The sequence below is a fragment of the Rhipicephalus sanguineus genome, chromosome 2, assembly GCF_013339695.2.
Source record: "Rhipicephalus sanguineus isolate Rsan-2018 chromosome 2, BIME_Rsan_1.4, whole genome shotgun sequence".
Lineage (NCBI taxonomy): Eukaryota > Metazoa > Arthropoda > Arachnida > Ixodida > Ixodidae > Rhipicephalus > Rhipicephalus sanguineus.
Window position 1 is genome coordinate 25060856 of NC_051177.1, and position 20145 is coordinate 25081000.

The window sequence follows — 20145 nt, forward strand, 5'->3', positions numbered from 1 at the left end:
GAGTAAACGCAGAGAAACGCATAATGTAGAGAAAAGGACAAGCCGCCGTCCCCATGGTGAAGCCCCCCGTTCACCTCTTCTTTATTGGAACATACTGATCTCAATGATGATGGTACCACTCCTCGTCTTCTACACAATTTGCAACACCCTCTGCGCCCCCAAATGATGCCTGACGATGAACACTAACACACACGGATTCTAAGTAGATACTATTTGTTCATCGGTACTTGTGTCCAGTCTCTCCTCGAAACCAGAAGCTACACTTATCATGCGTTCAAACGATATTGTTAAACGTCTACCAGCGCATCTATCAGAGAGTTTTAGCGGTTTTGGTTTTGCGCATGCGCACTTCCGCAGGTTGCAGTCACGCACGTAACGAAATGTGCCGGCTTGTGTCGTAAAAACATTTTCACTTTTATTGCGATAACAATATGAACACTCCAGGCGCATTTTCCCCATCGCCGTGAGGTTCTGTATAAATTCCAAACCATTAACACCGCGCCGTGCGTAGTATGTTCTATGTACGAGTGAAAGCAAGCGACGGCTGCAGACAATCGCGGCTCAAGCGAATACGAAATGCGCCTGCCGTCTGCGTCGCGCAAAATGTACATTGAGGGATCGGCAGACGACTCATACCTCTGTACGTGTTGTGTCCTCATCGCAAAGTCTTGCGTTAAAGCCGCAGACAGCATGAAGGCCACGTTCCCCCATGCCATTGTTTTGTAGAGTTCCCATAAGTCACACGCTAATGGAGTGAGCTGCTAGCCTTGTTTGCAAGAACACTCGAATTTGTTGCTATCGCATTCATTGTTTCGCCCTTTCGGCGAAACTGTGACTTTTTATTAGCGCTAGCGTAAATAACTCTCCCGGTGCCACATAGAACAGCAGAAAGGGCCGGACATGCATGGCACACGCAGCACAGTCACAGCGTCAGCTGGAGGAATTACTTCTTTTTTTTTTTTTTATTGACATGATGTAAGGAGATGTTGGCGCACAAATAAGGCGCCGGCTACTCCTTAGCTCTTGGAGTACATAGGGTCCATAAAGATAAAGTACATATTGTCTACATTTCTAATCATATACAATATACAACTTAGCGTAACAGTCAAGACATAACAGTCAAAACAACATATTCAACAATCACATACATGTGTACACACGGTGATGTTAAAAAAAAAGAAACAGCAACTGTTGCATAACATATCCAAGACAAAAATAGTCAACACACATAAGTATACACTCTGCCGTTAATACAAAACAAAGCTTAAATCTGCTAGTAATGGCCAACACACATAAATATACACTCTGTCGTTAATACAAAACAAAGCTTAAATGCGCTAGTAATGGCCAAGGATGCCACTCTCTTCAAGAAAAATTTTCAATGCTTTTAAAGCACACTTCTGTAAGCCTCTTGTTGGCCACGGGCCTAGAAGTTTCCTTAAACTTAGTGGTCTGCGGTCTAATGTTTTTAACGATGATTGAAGTCGGCGTCTTGGTACGTCGTGCTGTGGGCATTCTAGAAGGAGGTGATATATGTCTTTATCTACGAATCCACAATCACATTCAGGAGTTTCAGCGCGGCCAATTTTGTGTAAAAAATGCTTGGTGTAGGCAGTTCCTAGCCTTAATCGGTGAATAAGAGTTTCCACACTTCTGTCTAAAGACAACGGAATTTCAAATTCGATAAGTGGATCTACATGATATAAATCGGAGCTTTTAGAATTTTCGTCGAACCACGCATTTCTACACATATTGAAAGATTGTGTCTTTAAAATGCCTCGCAATTCATTTTTCGATATTGGGATAGAAACGATATCTTTTTTGCGGTGTGCTTGCCGTGCTGCTTCATCAGCTGCTGTATTGCCAGGAATGTTGCAATGTCCCGGTATCCACTGGAACATTATTTCATGATGCTTTTGATCGGCCTTGGTGAGCTCTTTAAGTGTTTCGTAGATCAGACTATTATTAATTGTTTCTGCTTTTGTGCTACAGAGTGATGTTAGTGCCGCCTGCGAATCACTGAAAATTACCCATTTCTGAGCATCTCTTACAGAATTGATAAATTTTATAGCACTTAGAATAGCGAATAGTTCAGCTGTTGTAGACGATGTAACGCGAGATAATTTAAATGAATCTTGTACCTTGAGGTGCGGTATAATAAATGCTGAAGTTGAAGATTTTGGTACACTGGAGCCATCTGTATAGACATGTATGTAGTCCGGATATCGCATATGTATCTGGTAGAGCGCTAGTTGTTGGGCGGCTAGAATGAACATGTCATTTTTTCTGATTATGCCGTCCACTGACACTTCGACCTTTGGTAGCGTAAGTAGCCATGGAGGATAATCAACGTCAGAGTTAAAAAATGCATTTCTTGGCCATATACTGGCTCTTTCCTTAATTTCTTTATGAACATGGCTTCTATTCCTTTGTAATATCTCCAGAGCCAATGGGTGGTTTTTATGTTGCGTCTGAAGACGAAAAAAATGCCGACATGTTTCTATACTTCTCATGACTGTGAAGGGAGATTGGCGAGTCTCTGCTATTACAAGGGAACTGGAAGTCGCTCGTGGAACTCCTAGACATATGCGTAATCCCCTAGCTAAAAGCCTTTGAAGCCTCTGTTCCGACGTGGGTGAAAGGCCGTGTAAGATTGCCGCAGAGTACGCAATTCTTTGTCTTATTAAAGCATTGTGAACATTGAGTAGGGACGACACTGATCCACCCCACGACGTACCAGCAATTCTGCGAAGTATATTTACTGTTGCATTAACATCGTTTTCGAGTTTTTTTATGTGTGGTGTCCAGGATAGCTGCCGATCAAGTACTATTCCAAGGAATCGATGCTGTGTCACAATCAATAAAGGTCGTCCTTCCAGACTAAGATTAAAATTCTTTAACTTCTTACGGGTGAAGGGCAACACAGCTGTCTTCGCATGCGACAGAGCCATCCCTCTCTCTATTAAAAAGTTGTTGATGGTATTAATGCCCTCTTGTAGTGCCGTCTGAATTAACTGAACATTAGTTCCAGATGTCCAAATGCACACATCATCTGCATACAGCGAGAATCGTAACTGAGATGGCAGTCGTCTTGCTAAATCAGCCATGACACAGTTGAATAGAAAAGGGCTAAGCACACTTCCCTGTAGCACTCCTTGCTTGACATCGTGTTCTGCACTCTTTCCTTCACCCGTCTGGACAAATATCTTGCGATCTGATAAAAATTCAGAAATCCATCGCAAGGACTTTCCGGACATTCCGAGTTCCAACATACTCAGTAGAACATGCACGTGACTGACGGTGTCGAATGCCCTCTTTATGTCCAAGAATACTGCGACCGTCACGTTACCGCAGGCGCGTTCGTGTTCCACGTACGTTACTACGTCTATTATAGCATCCATTGTGCATCTCTGCTTTCTAAAACCTGTTAAGTAGTTGGACAACACATCCGTTTCGTTGCACCACCACTCAAGTCTCGCGCCAATCATCTTTTCCATTACCTTGCATAAGCAACTTGTCAAGCTGACTGGACGAAAAGAATCAAGGCACAAGGGCGTCTTTCCAGGTTTTAGAATCGGAATAACTCATAAGACCCGTTTTAAACTGTTTGAAGACGCTTACTGTAAGTACTGAACATAAAAATTACTTGTTTGATGGGCACTCATTTATTGAAATACAGTATGGTGTGCTTTGGGATCTGAGAAGGGCACTGCGAATGACATTCATTTGGACACTACGGACACTTTGCTGTTGATATACGCATTTACAGATAAGAACATGGCACGGTCCTGGCAAATAAGCGTCACGGAAGTCTGCTCACTGCTATCGAAACTATGAAATCGCCCTGGCTAGTGGGACTGTGTTATAAACAATAACAAAAGTTATTGCCAAGCCACTGATGATGACGTAGCGCTTTGAATTGGTTGCGTAGCTTCGAATCGGTCGTGACGGTTGGGAATTTGTTGTGCTAGGTAGCGCTCGCTCGTTACGCGAATCACATGGCGTGACATCTGCGGTGCGACATTGTGCAATTATAACACAACGTGTCCACCTATTTTGTTGCGCACCTGACACTTCGCGAATAAAAGGCTGCTCTTCACGATGACGATGAAGCTGAATCGTGGCTGTGTTCTGTGATAGTTCGGCACCCTCACCCACCCACCCATTCCATGGTGTCAATAAGGTTGTTTCCTCCTCCTCCTCCTCCTCCTCCTCCTCCTCCTCCTCCTCCTCCTCCTCCTCCTCCTCCTCCTCCTCCTCCTCCTCCTCATGACTTGGCTCAGCCAACAGACAATAAACCTAACGAAGCAAAGTGAGGTACTGGGCTAGTTTGTTTTTCATGATTATAACAACTGCGCTACAGTTACTGCGAAATACGAAGTTAGGGGGGAGATACGAAACGAAGTGGACACTACAAGCGCAAACTATCAAATGAATTTTATTGAACAAAACCTGAAAGTAAGAAGACATCCAGGAAAGGGAAAGAACGGCTTACGGAGAGGGTTCTTGCCTTACCTTCTTACCTTCAAGTTTTGTTCAATAAAATTCAGTTGATAGTTTGCGCTTGTAGTGTGCACTTCGTTTCGTGTCTCCCCCCTAACTTCGTATTTCGCAGTAACTGTAGCGCAGTTGTTATAAACCTAACGAAGCTATAGGGGACATTACTTGTACGCTTTTAACTGTAGTCTAGTAATTATGACTTGTCATAATTACTATAGTACAGTTAGAACATACAAGTAATGTCACCTATGCCTTCCTCAGCATCATTGTCTGTTGGTTTAATTAGTTTGTTTCTAAGAAAAGAACCGAGCACTCGACCAATACCCCTTCTAACGTAGCTCAGTGTTAAACTACATGACTCCCACTCGGAGTGCTCGCGCTTAATCCCTACGAGAAATCTGACATTATTTTCGCATTATGGGCGATCAATGCGACGCACGCTGGCTGTGGCAGCGACGCTCTGAATCACAACCGAAAACGGTTGCTGGAGTGAACCCTTAGCAGGTTACACTGTATTCACTAACAGGCTCAGGTTACCTACAAGCAGTCCAACAGATACCAAGCAAATACAGTGCCTATAGGCAATCCGTGAACTCGTTCCTAGTTTTTGAGTTATGGGCAAAGTGTTTCTTTAAAAGATTACCAACGAGTTAATGAACACGCAAGCTGCATGTTTTTCAAGATTAGTCTTAATCTGTAGTCAATACTGATGGGATCCTGCGCGTTGACTTCTCTGAGCAGGTCTGAATCGATGGAAATTGAAGACTGAAGCCAGGGGCAATGCTTGCTTTTTTTTTCTCGCCGCCACGCTTCGAAACAATGTAATCTCGCTTCGTCGCGGTCGCGAAGAGACGAGAGCGTTACGCAAGGATCCTCACGTACGCGCGCAAAGATATAAGAATCCCGTACGTGCACACACACACGTGAAGCACCGAGTTGGTGTTACGTGCGGGGCGTGCGCATTATCGACATCTCAAGACTTGCAAATTTAAGGCCCTCGCTAGTTCACTGTACCCACAATTGACACACAATTGTCAATAGGCTGAAGGTGGCCTCTGGAAGCATTGTTCGATAATAGATGTTCGATAATACACGCCAAAACATCCGTCTTGTAAAGTCAAATGAAGAGCAAATACTGCCGATAACAATGCATTGCATAAAAGCATGACATGATTTATTTTTCTGACACGACTAGGGCTTTGCGAATAGTGAATTTTGGAAACGAATCGAATACGAATCGAATAGTGTTGACACCGAATTGAATACGAATACTAATCGAATACTCTTCGAATAGTTTTCGAATAGTAAGACAACCATTTTCAAAATAGTCCTAGAACTCCACAATATTTTATTTGAAAGAAATATTCACAAGCTTTCACAAAAGAACATTACGGTTACCTTCAATCGATTCAAGAAAGCACAATTATGAAAACTGAGGTAAGCTCGTATACTGCAGCGACCAGAGCCTTCGAGATATTTTGTAACTGTAGGTTGAGAGACAGCAGTGGCTACAATAATTAAGGTGATACTTTTTCACCTGCTTTTAAATAAAATTGAGACACAGAAACGAAACAGATTTGAACAGAACACCACGCATATACAGCTAGAGCGTAATGAAACAGATAAACCTGTCATCACAACATGGGCCTCGGCACCGAAAGCATGTAAACATCAATGTTGAAAGCTGTATCTGCGGGAGCAATTTACGCAAACCCAACTATTGCGTCTTTTGTTATTCATGAAGCTGGACGAGGCCGTGGTCCCCACCTTAAGTTATTACAATATGAAGACAGAAACTGATTAATTTGATGCAGCTGCAGCATAGGAAAATCATAAGTGAAGTTTTCAGGAAAAACCCAGGCATCTCCGCGAAGTGAATCATGATGAGTGGGCGAAGCTCTGGGTATCGTATGGATGAGTAACCGTACGTCACCCGAGCGTTGCCCCATATAATGTAAATTGAGTGACATAAAGTGGAATAAAGTGACATAAAGAGTAGACGACAAAGGTAGGTCCTAAGGTCCATAATGTCTACGCTGAAGTCGCCGACTAGTATAAAGGGTTTGTGCTTGTAGGTGCTTTATATTGTTTCGTCGCAATTATGATCGATATTAGTCTATTGTTAAACCAGATGTTTCGATTTTACACGGGGCTGTGTCGTGAGCACGGACAACGAACAACAACGGACAAGACTCGACCCTAAGGTGCTTCGCCCCTAAAACGCCTTCATCCGGTAATCAATATAGCGTCGGCAGTCTCGGAAAAGCTTGGGCTGCATGCATATTGGTAATTTAGTGATTAAAAGAAGAAAAACGATCTTTGGATGTATCAAAGTTTCGTTATATTGGGATTCTCCCGTCGATGTTGATTATTCGAAAATTATTCGAAAAATATTTGGTATTTCGAATATGTACTATTCGATTCCAGCACCGAATTGAATAGAATGCTATCTGATTCATTTTTCGAATTTTTCGAATATTCGCACACCCCTAGACACGACCCATCTCTTACAGTAGGTCGATTCCACGAAAGATCGAAAAACGGTGTATACTTGATGTTTCCGATTTTCCTGATAATTTTGTATGTTGTGCGCATATGACTGCACAGCACGAAATCGCAGTTCGTTTTCACATAAAAATTTTTTTCAACACAGGAAAATTCTGCAAGCGTCGCCGGTTGACGACGACCATTTTATGAATAGTGCGTTTTCGTAAATTCGGAACCATGCTGGCAGCTACTGAAGCTATATATTACAAATATCTTTCTTTTTAGTGGAAGTAGAAGTAAAGAGAAAATAGCCCTTATCATTTGATGGAATTCTGAGCAAACTAAGTAACTTTAAAAATTCACGAAAAACGCTGCGTTTTTGAAAATCAGTCATATTTGGGACGCTATGGCTACTTCTGTGAACATCTTAGCTAGTTCATATTTGCAGTATGAATAGGCCTTTATGTGAATAATGGACCCCTGCATTTTTATTTCTCTAATAGTTTTCGAAGTAATAAATTTTTGTGCTCGAAACATCAAAAAGACAAAAGTGCTCCTCGATTCAAAAATCTATAATAAAAAAGCCCCAATCTCAATCTTGTTCAAAGTCACCCAAAATGTTCTCAAAGGACTGCAGAATGATATTATGAAAAAACATGTTGCATCATTTTTATTAGAACAAAAGCAGAAAATGTCAAACATTGTGTTTCCAGAGCGTGGTGGCTACTGCGTAAAGGACATCTCTAGTAACAAGAAAATACAGTAACACGTCTTTTTTCTTCTCTGAACTTCGCTAAACGACAGTAATGATCTATTGTCGGAAAGTGGGAACTGTTTTGTAAAGAAAAAACGCCAGGCCTGCGCTGAAACCGCAGCACAGTCACAGCGAAAGCTGGAAGAGCGGCGTTTCTAGAGCCCGTTGTAAGTTCTCCTGGGGCTACAATACAATTACACTAGAAAGGTACCCACTACGCCATAAATCACAATTTTTGTGAAGTTGGGAAGCACCTACTAAGCCGTTATTCGTCATTCTGCGGAGAAACGAGGCATCAGCTACACGTCTGTAAGGCATTATGTGCACTTTGTTGACGCGACGACTGATGACGATGAAGAATTATGGCGCAGCCCTTTGTAATGGGTTGGAAGCTTTAAACGGCCCACCAGTTATGTAATTTGCATTGGGTGACGCCCGGTCGCTATTTACCTCTCCCGTCATGCTGTATAACATACGTTGACGTGGGAGAGAGACGGGGGGGGGGGGGGGCGAAGAACTTTACTGAGATCGCGAGGAAATGGACCATGCGCTTATGGGTTTCCTTGGCAACCAACACAAATGCACTTGGGAGGAACCCACTACGCTATAAATCATTGTAATCTTACTGAGACCCCGAGGAAATGGATCATGCGCTTATGGTCTTCCTTGGCAACCAATGCAAGTGCACTTGCGAGGAACGCACTACGCTCTAAATCATTGTAATTTTACTGAGACCCCGAGAAAATGGATCATGCGCTTTTGGGCTTCCTTGGCAACCAATACAAGTGCACTTGCGAGGAACCCACTACGCTATAAATCATTGTAATTTTTGAGAAGTAGAGCAGCAGGCACTGTGCCATTTTTCGTCATTCTACGGAGAGACGTGGTACCTGCTAAACGCATGTAAGGCATTATGCGCAAATTGTTGATGCTGTGCCTGATGACGACGAAGAATTATGGCAGAGCTCTTTGTAATGGGTTGGAAGCATTCAACAACCTACTCGTTGCGCAATTCGCATTGTGTGACGCCTGGTTACAGAATTCGCGTTGTGCGACGCTTGGTGCCTATTTTACTCTTTTACCACGCTATATTGCATATCCTAATGTGGTTCCTTCCCGACATGATGCCTGTATAGGACCTTTTTGCAAAGCAGTTTCAAGCACCGGCATGGCTCAGGAGTTGAATACTGGGCTCACACGCAGAGGGCCCAGGTTCGAACCTCGTTCCATCCTGGGATTTTTTTTCTTATTTCGTTTTTTTTTATTTCGAGCGATACTGGTTACGGACACCGGCGGCGGCGGCGGCGGACAACTACGGCACCAAAAACGGCCGGTGAAATGATCTCATAACAGCTTTCGCTGTAAAAGATCGTTCCAGTTAAATGCATTTGCGTGGTTTGCGACTTCATGCAGCGTTAGACATCCCTCAGTCCACAGTAGGCACTTTCACTTGTAGCATCCTTTTCTTTCATCTATTTCAGTTGAGTATAATTCATATCTTGCATGTTAAAGAACGCATTCCCTCCATGCGTCTCTTATGATGTTGTGCTGTGCCAGAATTGAGAGACTGGTATAAAAGGCAAGGTCTCTTCATGAATGGAAATGAATTTCTGGAGAGCGGTCGCCAAGAGGTGTGGTTTTTGTTGGCCCAAATGTGTACGTTGTCAAACGTTATGTGATCAATGCAGAATTAAAAAAAAATCGATTACGTGAAGATTGGTGGCAGCAGTTCTGACCATGTACAAAACACGTTTTGTTCGCATTGCATCTGCTTTGTTTTGCATCTCCTTGTATCACTTGAATCAGTGCTGGCAGATCTGGTCTGCCTCTTGAATTCAGCGCGCATCCTACTTCATGACCCTCCGCAAAAGAGACTCGATCCGGTATCTTCTAAACAACGAAAATTCCGCTGCAGCGGAATTTTCTTTTTGTGCACCTTGAGGTAGTCCGTACAGAAAACTTGGTCATGGCTATAACGCCTACCCATAGCAACCTTAGGAGCATAGGACAGTGATCGCACCAAAGTGAAGCACAATTTGGATGCATAACTTCTATCTCAGGTGGTGTTGACTGGCACAGCCGTGCTCGTTGCTGTCGTCTGCTCAGGCGGGCGTCTATCGCGCCGCCCTTTGCACCTGTCCGCGTAACGCATGCTACTCCGTTTACACGAAGGCGTGTAGCGCGGGCCACTCGACCCGCCACACGATCTGCACGCTGCGGATCCAGAGGCTGGGCGGGAGAGCGACGAGCGGTGAAAAATGTATCGTGTAACCAACGCAATCGACACCCCAGCATTTTCTCGTGCAGAGCGACAAAGCATAGAAAACCATGTGTGACCGCTGTGCTTAGGTTGCACTGCGGTACTCGCCGTTCACCAGTGTGGCCATTTGAGATTTCTCACATTCTTACAATGCATGATCGACTCAGCTAACAAATTTCGCGTTTAGCTTCGTTGCGTTTATATAAGCGCATTTATTCAAAAAAAAATTATCCAGAGGAATGAAAATGTCCGTGCTGCCCGTCGACGAGGAATATAAGTGGTGTCGCAAATTCATTTAATTGGAACGATCTTTTTCTTTACTAAACATTTCCCACTTTCCGACAATAGATCATTACTGTTGTTTAGCGAAGCTCAGAGAAGAAAAAAGACGTGTTACTGTATTTTCTTGTTACTAGAGATGTCCTTTACGCAGTAGCCACAACGCTCTGGAAGCACAATGTTTGACATTTTCTGCTTTTGTTCTAATAAAAAATGATGCAACATGTTTTTTCATAATATCATTCTGCAGTCCTTTGAGAACATTTTGGGTGACTTTGAACAAAATTGAGATTGGGGTTTTTTTAATATAGATTTTTGAATCGAGGAGCTCTTTTGTCTTTTTGGTGTTTCGAGCATGAGAATTTATTATTTCGAAAATTATTAGAGAAATACAAATGCAGAGGTTCATTATTCACATAAAGGCCTATTCATACTGCAAATATGAACAAGCTAAGATGTTCACAGAAGTAGCTATAGCGTCCCAGATATGACTGATTTTCAAAAACGCAGCGTTTTTCGTGAATTTTTTAAAATACATAATTTGCTCAGAATTCCATCAAATGATACGAGCTATTTTCTCTTTACTTCTACTTCCGCTAAAAAGAAAGATATTTCTAATATATAGCTTCAGTAGCTGCTAGCATGGTTCCGAATTTACGAAAACGCACTCTTCATAAAATGGTCATCGTCAACCGGCGACGCTTGCAGAATTTTCCTGTGTTGAAAAAAAATTTATTTGAAAACGAGCTGTGATTTCGTGCTGTGCAGTCATATGTGCACAACATACAAAATTATCAGGAATATCGGAAACATCAAGTATACACCGTTTTTCGATCTTTCGTGGAATCGACCAGTAGCGTGAGCATCAGCATGAATTCAGGTAAACACGCGACATAAACACATGTACACAAGCAAATAACGTACTGAAAAGAGAATATTGCTTACTCTGTAGATCACGTTTACTCCTGTCTTCGGCCAACGAAAAAACTGATGCGACACGCTCGATGATTGCCAGTCTCAGACAGGTGAAGAATCAGCAATGCAGCTCGTTGCAACGGCCACGCAGCGCACTGATGATGTCCTTGTTGCATTGCCTCGTGGCTGATTTGCGGCGGATCGCGCACGTTTTCGAGTGTCTTTACTTGCTATATCACATGTTACACGTCACTCACATAAAAAACACGATTACACCACGCACGTCATCGAAGTGCGGAGCGTAAAACCTGGTTAAATCGATGAAACAAAGAGCAGCACAAGCGCGACTTCAACCACCGCACCAACCGCATCGCATTAGAATGCTCTTCCCGGCATACTCTCAAGCTGTGCAACACCGAGGAGAGATGACGCCGTCCCTGGTTCGATTAAATTAAAACGGCGCCTGGAGGACGCCGCATTTGTGACTCACTGCGAGCTCACACATCTCTCTATGCGGCCTCACTGGAGCGGCCGTCGCACACTGTTATGTGAACTTAGCGGCATCTTTTTCTCCCGTGTTGGCGAATTGATAAAGGTTAAGCGTGTTTGGTGCTATGTTGTCCCATAACGTTTGCTGTACTTTACGGCCAGTTAATTTTAACGCGTAAAAAAAAGTAGACAAGACGACAAGGAAATTTGTATAAATTGTATTGCGAGTCTTGGAAAATATTTTTCTCGCGCTATGGAATGCTTCTTCGATCGCATCTTTAGTTTAATTTTGTCGGTTGTCGTGTGCTCACAGTACTTTATCGTGTCGCCATTTACTATCTCATGTATCTTCTCCGCTATTAGCGAAGTTTCCCGGGGACAAAGCAATTACTCCTGCCGCTTAAAAGCAAAATAGATATAGGAGCAACTTAACGAGATGACAAAGTACAGTTATTTCACGACGTCCAAAACTGCAATTGGAGGAGTTCAACTGTAGGCCAGCGTTGCGGAATATCTCGAGAATATGTAAAGCTACTCAAGATGGCCTGCGAATGTCGGTTAAAAAACGATGACGTCATCCAGGTAGCAGAAGCATGTTGACCACTTGAAGCCGCGTAGTAGGGAATCCATCATGCGCTCAAAGGCTGCGGGCGCATTGCAAAGCCCAAATCGCATGGCTAAATTGGTACAGGCCATCTGGGGTTACAAATGCGTTTTTTTTTCTCGGTAATGTAGATCAACAGCGATCTGCTAATAACCAGATGAAAGGTCAATGGATGAGAAAAACTTGGCGCCATGAAGGCAGTCGAGTGCGTCATCTATGCGTGACTTCTAAAATGTTTCGGCGCGTAGGAATCGTCAACAGAGGATTTGAAGACCGAGTCGTTAATACAGCGTCACCTCCGGGAGCTGCATGGACTAGTTTCCCGAGGTCGAGGGACCAGGCCGTGTAGGCGACGTTGATCGACGAACAAGAGGCGATAGAGATCGACGGTCTTGAGGTGACGGTGATCGGCTGAACCTTCTGCTTGGAACATTGACATCAGTAGCCTGGAGATCGGTGCGAGGAGAAAACCTGTGTGAGTTGCCTTCAAATCGACGCCATGTGCCGGTGTTCCTGGAGGAAGTCGACGACCACCGATTGCGACAGTGACACGCAATGTGTTCTACGCGAGAGCAATGAAAGCAGATCGGCCGATCATCAGTCGCCCTCCAGTCAGCAAGGTTTCGGTAGCGTGAAGGGCACAGTGGGATCTGGTTTACGACGGCAGGAGTACTTTCAGGAGGGCGGATAGAGCAAACAGGTGCTGTGCCGAGATTTGCAATCTCCTGACGTGTACGACTGCTTGTATGAGCGATACAGAGGAATGTCTGCAGGAATCAGTGCTTCCACTTCACGGCGGACGATGCGGGCGACATTTTCTGACGACGTGGCTTGCGTGAACGAGGGGGGGGGGGGGGAGGGAGGTGTCTTCGAAGGTCGATGTGGCTGCAGCATTAGGTAGTCGTACGAACTGGCGTCTGATGCGAAACATCTTGGCCTGCTCAAAACACTGACACTACTCCTTGACCACGGCGTGGACGGTGGTGCAATCGTTCACGATCAGTAAATTGAACTCGTCGTCGGCAATCCCCTTCAAGATATGCACAATCTTGTCAGCTTCGGACATGTTCACGTCAGTCTTTCGACAAAGATCTAGAACATCCTGTATGTAGCAAACGTAACACTCCGTCGACGTCTGAACACCGGATTCCGGATCTTTTCTTGCGGTTTGCTGCCGACCAAATGGCCTGCTGAACAACTCTATGAGCTTCGACTTGCAGATGTCCCGGCTGGGTTATTCGGACTCATGCGTCTCGTACCAAACGAGTGCCGTCTCCCTGATATAGAAGATCACGTTGGCGAGCATCAACGTGGGGTCACCTAAAATACTCGCTGACGCGCTCGTACATTGCGACCAAATCTTCCACATTCGCCTTGTCTTTGTCAGTGTCCAAAAAAGTTCGTTGGTCTAGAAGGGGCAGGAGAACCACATGGGGCTGCTGCTGCTGCTGCGGCTGCGCCGGCGATCCTTGTCCAGTCATTGAAGGAAAAGGGAGGCGGCGACCGCTCCGAAGTTCCGTATTGGTTTTCCGAGGAAACGCAGGCAGGCTCCGCACCTCCACCAGTAATGTTACAAGAAAACATTTACATATATGTACAAGCAGAAGCAATGGCTGAGACAATGTTGTTGCTGTTGTTGTTGTTCCTCGGGCATTTGGCGCAACCTACTTCGGGGGATAGAGACAATGGCGTACCGGAGCCTGACCCTTCTGCATTTCTTTTGTTGTCCCTCTTCCAGAGAGGGTCCCACTACTGCCTTGTGAAATATATATATATATAGACCTCGTGCGCAGTGCATACTAATGGAAACTCACGCTCAGTCGAGGGAAACGCATTACTCCACTGTGGCGTGCGCGCTTTTACGCAGTGCGACTAGTTCAACTTCTTTTTTTTTTTCACATGGAATGACTGCTTTGTGGCCACCATAAGCAGGATGAAGATTCATGTAGACAAAGCTCTATTTCTCCGTACATATGCGGAGGTTGATAAGTGGTGCTGCGACAGTATAATGCGTACAATTACGGGATTTAAAGTCACAGAGAATGCTGGTGTTATTCATTTTCCTTGCTCGCATGCCGGTTTCGCAGAGAGCAGCATCTGTCGAGGGACTCACGACTTAACGATGACGCACATCGCCATTTTACAAAAGCACTCCTCTCTCGCGTCACTTTTTTTTTTGACCGACTTTCACATTGCCTGCTAGATCTTCTTTTTTGCTGTGGTTATGGGGATTTTGCTGCATTTTTTGTTTTGGTTATGCTGTGACTATAGCAACAGCGCTCTCGAGAAACGCCATAAAAAGTGACAGTGCTGTCATATATGGGGTGCTAAGGCGGTATTCGAGGGGAGATAGAAAGCTCACATTGAAGAAGAAGCGCAACACGAGAGCATTTGCTGCAAGTTAGATGATTTGTAGCAAAAGGTTTGAGTTTTGTTTGGTGATAAAGCGCGCGGTGCAGTAAACAGCTCCTTCCTCGACACCTTGAGGCACTCTATTATCGACTTCGCCTCAACGCAACAAAACGCACGCGCTACCGCCTCGCCGTCGGAACGGTTCCCCAGCTTCGAAAATCTGATGCGTGGTTGTTGTGCCACAGGCTTGCCACACCCGCAAGGTGTAGAAGACCAAGTTACTCAGTATTCACGAATTGTGCCGCCTTGATTTGACCACCAACCCTTATTGCTTTGACTGTGGAGCGTTGGAAACAGTGGAACGCTGAGAAGAAAGAACAGATCTCCACAACAGAAAGGGCTCAACTGCCTAATTATATCGAGATCCCGAAATAGTAGTTGGTCCTCTGTTTTCTCCTTGAAAGCAACGTCAAGCTTTAAGATTTCTTTTCATGTTCACCGATAGCCTCAACTTGATTGATAAGGTATAAACCGGCCTACATCATAACCGTTACGTTTATCATCTCGCCTGTAATATACCGCGACCATATGTTTCTTTTTTTTAAGTTCCTTTCCTGACTCTTTCTTCTATAGCCTTTCTGTCCTCGATACTTTTCCTTGTACAGGGTAGCGTCTAGCACCTAATTATACGCTGGCAGAATTATCTGTGAGTTAATAAGAATCTCTCTCTGTCTGTCTCACTAGCCTTTTTCGATGATAGCGCACTTGAATTACGCGGTCGCTGTTGCTTTTCTGGCGACGCTGGTTCGATCCCGGCGACGGCGGTCGCATTTAAATGGAGGCAAAATGCTAGATGCCCGTGCACTTAGATTTACGTGCACGTTAAAGAACCCCAGCTGCAGTCGAAATTCTAGGAACCCTCCACTACGGCGTGTCTCATAATCATATCGCGGTTTTAGCGCGTAAAAGTCCAGAAATTATATGATTTGCTTTTTTTGGCGTCCTTTCAATTGAGACGTTAACTGCACAATTCCAAGAGCGGTCGTCTTGCTTCAATATTGGCACACATACGGGAAGCTGGTGAACATGTATGTATCGTGACCGCTAGGTTAGTGTTGCTGAACACTGTCTAGCGATTGCAAGTGCTGGTTAAATTATTGTAAATGTCGGCTGGATATCGTTGTTAATAACATCAATCTCAATTGAATGGCTGAGTTGTTTGCCAATCTTTAATTATAAATATGTTTAAGGAGAGGTTGTTGCCTAGGTATGGCTCCGGCTACTCCTATTCTCGTGAAGTTGTCGATAGCCATAAAACAATACAAAGCTTACTCATGAAACTGTCCATTCACAACAGCAATATGCACACGTCAATGGTGCTCAAACATCAACAATAATGTTCACACGTCTTAAATGTTCACGCACAAGAAACGCCCATCTTAAAAGAGTTCATCAAGGTGATCACACAACAGTCACTGGACAGTTTCGCGCAATTTAAACACAGCTGTCATTAAACAAATACTGATAGGCACGAGAATACGAGAAGCACACGAAAACGCGCGAAAACATGTGACTAGAAGTATCTGTTAACGATTAACTAGGCGAACAATAGCTGTTTATGTGAATCGGTATTGTCCTGATATTTCCGATTCCTCTAAAAACTGTACTACCGCGGGTGCAGCGATATTTTGAAAGGTTTCCGTTGACCATGGGCCCAAAATTTTTGCTGGTGATGGTGGCTGTCTATCCAACCTATTTAGTTTTTTTTTTAATGTCTTACGGGGAACATCATAATTTTTACAATGTAGAAGAAGGTGTTCTATGTCTTCTGCATCTTCACACGAGCATGTGGCACAATTAAGTTTTCCTATCCCATAGTGTAAGGAGTTCTTTTCTCAATCTTCCTCTCTCTCCCTTTCTTCTCTGTTTCAGAGAAGCCCAGCCAGCTTCGAGATTGCAGCGTGAGCAACCAGTCGGACGAGAGGCTGCTGGTTTCGTGTAGGCAGCCCGAACAACGGAGACCGGGGCAAAAATTTGTGCTCGAAGTTCACAGTTCCGCATCTGCGCAGCAGCCGCAGGTGCAGCAGCGGCCACCCCTTTCTAATCTCTCGAGCGACCGACCTGTGTTTTGGATCCCGAGCTTGGAGCCCGGCGCTGCCTGCCGGCTCGTGCTTTACGCCGTGAGCGCCGGCGGCACCAGGGGACCCGAAGTGCGGCTGTCGCTTCACTCAGACCCATACACGGCGCCTCTGGCTTCCGCAGGTGCGAAAGAGTGGGCGTGAAGGTTCGCCATAAATCGTGTTATTTGGGGCAACATATAGTGCAGTGTGGCTTTCACGTCTCCTTACGCCGCAGCAATGGATGAGGAGCAGCCGGCGCCTGATTTGTGCGCAAGCATCTTCTTATATCATGTCAATAAAAATATCTGCTAGTCTTTTAGCGCAGTACCACGAACAGTTAGAACAGACTGGCATTTAGTCATGCTGTCTATTAAGTGACAGTATACTGGGAAAGTAGGACCACCGAAATAATGGCTGTACCAGTGATAAAGTGCAGCGAGGGGGAAACGAATGCAAATGTAACAAATAGCGGAGAAATAAGTTATTATAAACTCAGGCATAGCCGGCTGTGTATACGCATGAGCACAATCTGTAGGTAACACGCAAGCGTACAATCACATTTTGCGTTAAAGTAGCATTTACCGTTTTCAAAGTCGTACGAAAAGATCTAAAAGAAAATACAAACAAAAAAAGCGTTCCAGTACATCCCATCAAGAAAAGCAGAAAAGATTAGTGCGAGTTCATGCGAGCGTGCACGAAGTGAGATAGTGAACGAATTCGCGATCGGCTCTCGCTAAGGAAGACCGCAACGATTTATTCGAAAGTCATGACATACTGTGATAGCGTATCTTTGCAAGTATTGGCCCGTTCCAGTCGCCATTTAATGCGACGGTCTTTCGTTTCCTTAACACGATAATCTAAAGCAGGGTTCGGCAACCTTTTGAGGCGAGTCGCATGAGGCCGACATGGCGGGGCTGGACGGGGAATCACAAGGGAAGAGGCGGGGGGGGGGGGGGGGGAGGCGCCGGCAAAGAGAAAAAAATTCGGCGAATTGACAATAATGTCGTTCAAAACTGCAATAGAAATCATGCTTGTGTAATACCGAAAGCGCTTTCTTACAGTTGAGATAGGAAGTGACAAGGGGAGGGGGGTTTCTGGCGTCTTGCCGGGGGACGCATCATAGTGCCACGCGGGCCGCAGGTTGCTGACCCCTGATCTAAAGCAATGAAAATGACTTAGAGCTGCTCAAGAGAGTCGGTATAGTGCATGTCGCTGTGTTTATGATAGTATGGTGCGATATTCTAGTAGTATGTTTGTGTCAGAGATATCAACAGCAGTTTTAAGCATTGCAGTAACAATAGCGGACATTCATGTGAATCTGCCATAGTTATTTTTTTATGAACGACACTGCTATACGAATACGATTGTGCAATGGTTAACCACCTCCTTTTCATGTTATTCCCTCTTATACACATTTAAAACTTTGCATGTTGACAACGAAGTTGCGTTTTTAAAGCATTTGACTACGCTTTATTCACTATGTTGCGTTCATGGAACAGTGTTAATTTATTTGGTTACGCAGCATTATTTGTTATCTCGTTGTATTCTACGCAATATTCTATTTTCACATTTCCGCATCTCGCTTGAAAATACTCTAAGGGACACTGCTGACTCAAAAGAAAACTTGATTTTTTTTTTTTCAGACAAAAAACGAAGTGGTGTCACGTCAAAGAGCATCGGACTCGTTCAAGTGGTTTTGCCGCTCGTCTCGCTACTGCTCACGGCAGGTCGGTGACGTTAGCGACAAAGCACAAACAAGGTGGATATCGACTCGGGGAAGCTATCCCGAAGCACACACTGCGTTCGAGCGAGCATGGCAGATGACGCATTCGCGGAAAGGTGCAACAGCGTCATCTCCGTCGTGTGTGTCCGTCGTACTCTCCAGCACCACACATCACAGTGACTCATGAATGAGACACTCGCCCGAGCAAACAATCCTACGGTGCCTCACTGGCACGGTCACGTCGGAGCTTGTTCTGCGGAGCTTGTTCAGAAGCTTGTTCAAGGACTTGCGTGTGTACTGTGGAGATTGCAAGTGAGGACTCTGCACAGCTTGTCCTTTCGCGCAGTGTTGTTACTCTGTGTGACGTCACGTGTGGCCTACTATCATCAGTTCTGTCATGGACTGATCATGTGATTCATGTGGTTATAATCGGACTGTCACTTCACGGGTACGTATGTACCGCTGTAGCGGTTTTGGCGTTGCGCGAACATATCCTGTCCTGTTATTTTCGCACGGATCCTTACTGCGAGTGACAGTAAATGTTTGTGTTGTCAATCGCGCAGCACAAGTACTGCAAATGTAGAAAAAAAAAACACCCAGCATGCGCACTAGTTATCTTCCTCCTATACTGTATTTATTTTCCCAGAACCTTTTCACAGCACATATGAAAAGATGGCGGAAGAGCGTGTAGTGCTGCGCTGTTGATTCCGAAAGACATCACAGACTGTTGATCCAGTACGGCGATAAAAACAAGACCACTTGAAAGAACATCGTCCGTAATCCGTTGTCCTTGTTATGAAATGAAGCACAGTTTTATTTTTAGCCACACTGCGGCACCGCTGTACAGTACGTTGTTTCATTAAAACCGTCGGTAAAATGCTTTTTTTCGAACAAAACTGCCACGACACCAAACAGGACAAGAAGAGGAACGTAGGGAGTGTCAGGCACGTCTTGAGAGCTTACTGGTGATATCAAAGTTTTATAAAAAGTTCTGAATAAAAAAATGGGCTCGTGCGTAGGAAATTGGTTCGTTCCAAAAAAAGTTAAGATTGCCACACAGGTGGCGGTCGACACAGGTTCAACGCAGTCGCTGACGTTGCACGGCTCTTTGACCGATGTCGTTGACAATAATTGCAACGAGAAGGTAAGGTTTTATAAACAAAACTTGGGCATGTTGTTGCCTGGCCGCAAACGGCTGAGCGGAAGTGAGGCATGAACGTAAAGTTGAACGACGAACGTATAGTACCATATAGAGTCCGCGCTAACATGTACTAGCTATTATAATTAACGTTGGCGACAGGAAATAGTGCCGAAGGCCGACGCTTCCTCGCTTAGCTGTCACCGAATGTAGGCACGGGTATTGCCCAAAGCGTCGGCGATGAACAGCCTGCTGCTGTCGTGCTTTCAGGACCGGCGGGAAGCATAGCAAAATGCCTCGACCAGGCATGACTGAATTCAGGCGTCCGTTCACGTGAGTTTTCTTTATATATTGCTTGCGCGCTTTGCTGGGCACACTAGAGTTGCGGCAGAGCGTAGTATTGCCTGCTCGATCACACGCGGACGTGCATTTCTGCTTGCAGGTGTGTACAGAATTAAACATTCTTAGGATAGCCTATATTTAGCCTTTCTGGGAAGGTCTGTCACAACTGTATATCCATACTT

General features: G+C 44.7%; 1 protein-coding gene across 1 annotated transcript in view; it reads left to right on the forward strand.

Annotated features, from left to right (window-relative positions):
• The window catches only part of LOC119381095 (neural cell adhesion molecule 1-B-like), a 190846-nt gene extending 171483 nt beyond the window's left edge, over positions 1-19363 (forward strand). Inside the window, exons 9-10 of the mRNA XM_049412161.1 lie at positions 16573-16902; positions 18404-19363. Of these exons, the coding sequence (XP_049268118.1) occupies positions 16573-16902; positions 18404-18495 (422 nt within the window). The 3' untranslated portion in view covers positions 18496-19363. The remainder of the gene's footprint in view (positions 1-16572; positions 16903-18403) is intronic.
• Positions 19364-20145: the final 782 nt, after the last annotated feature.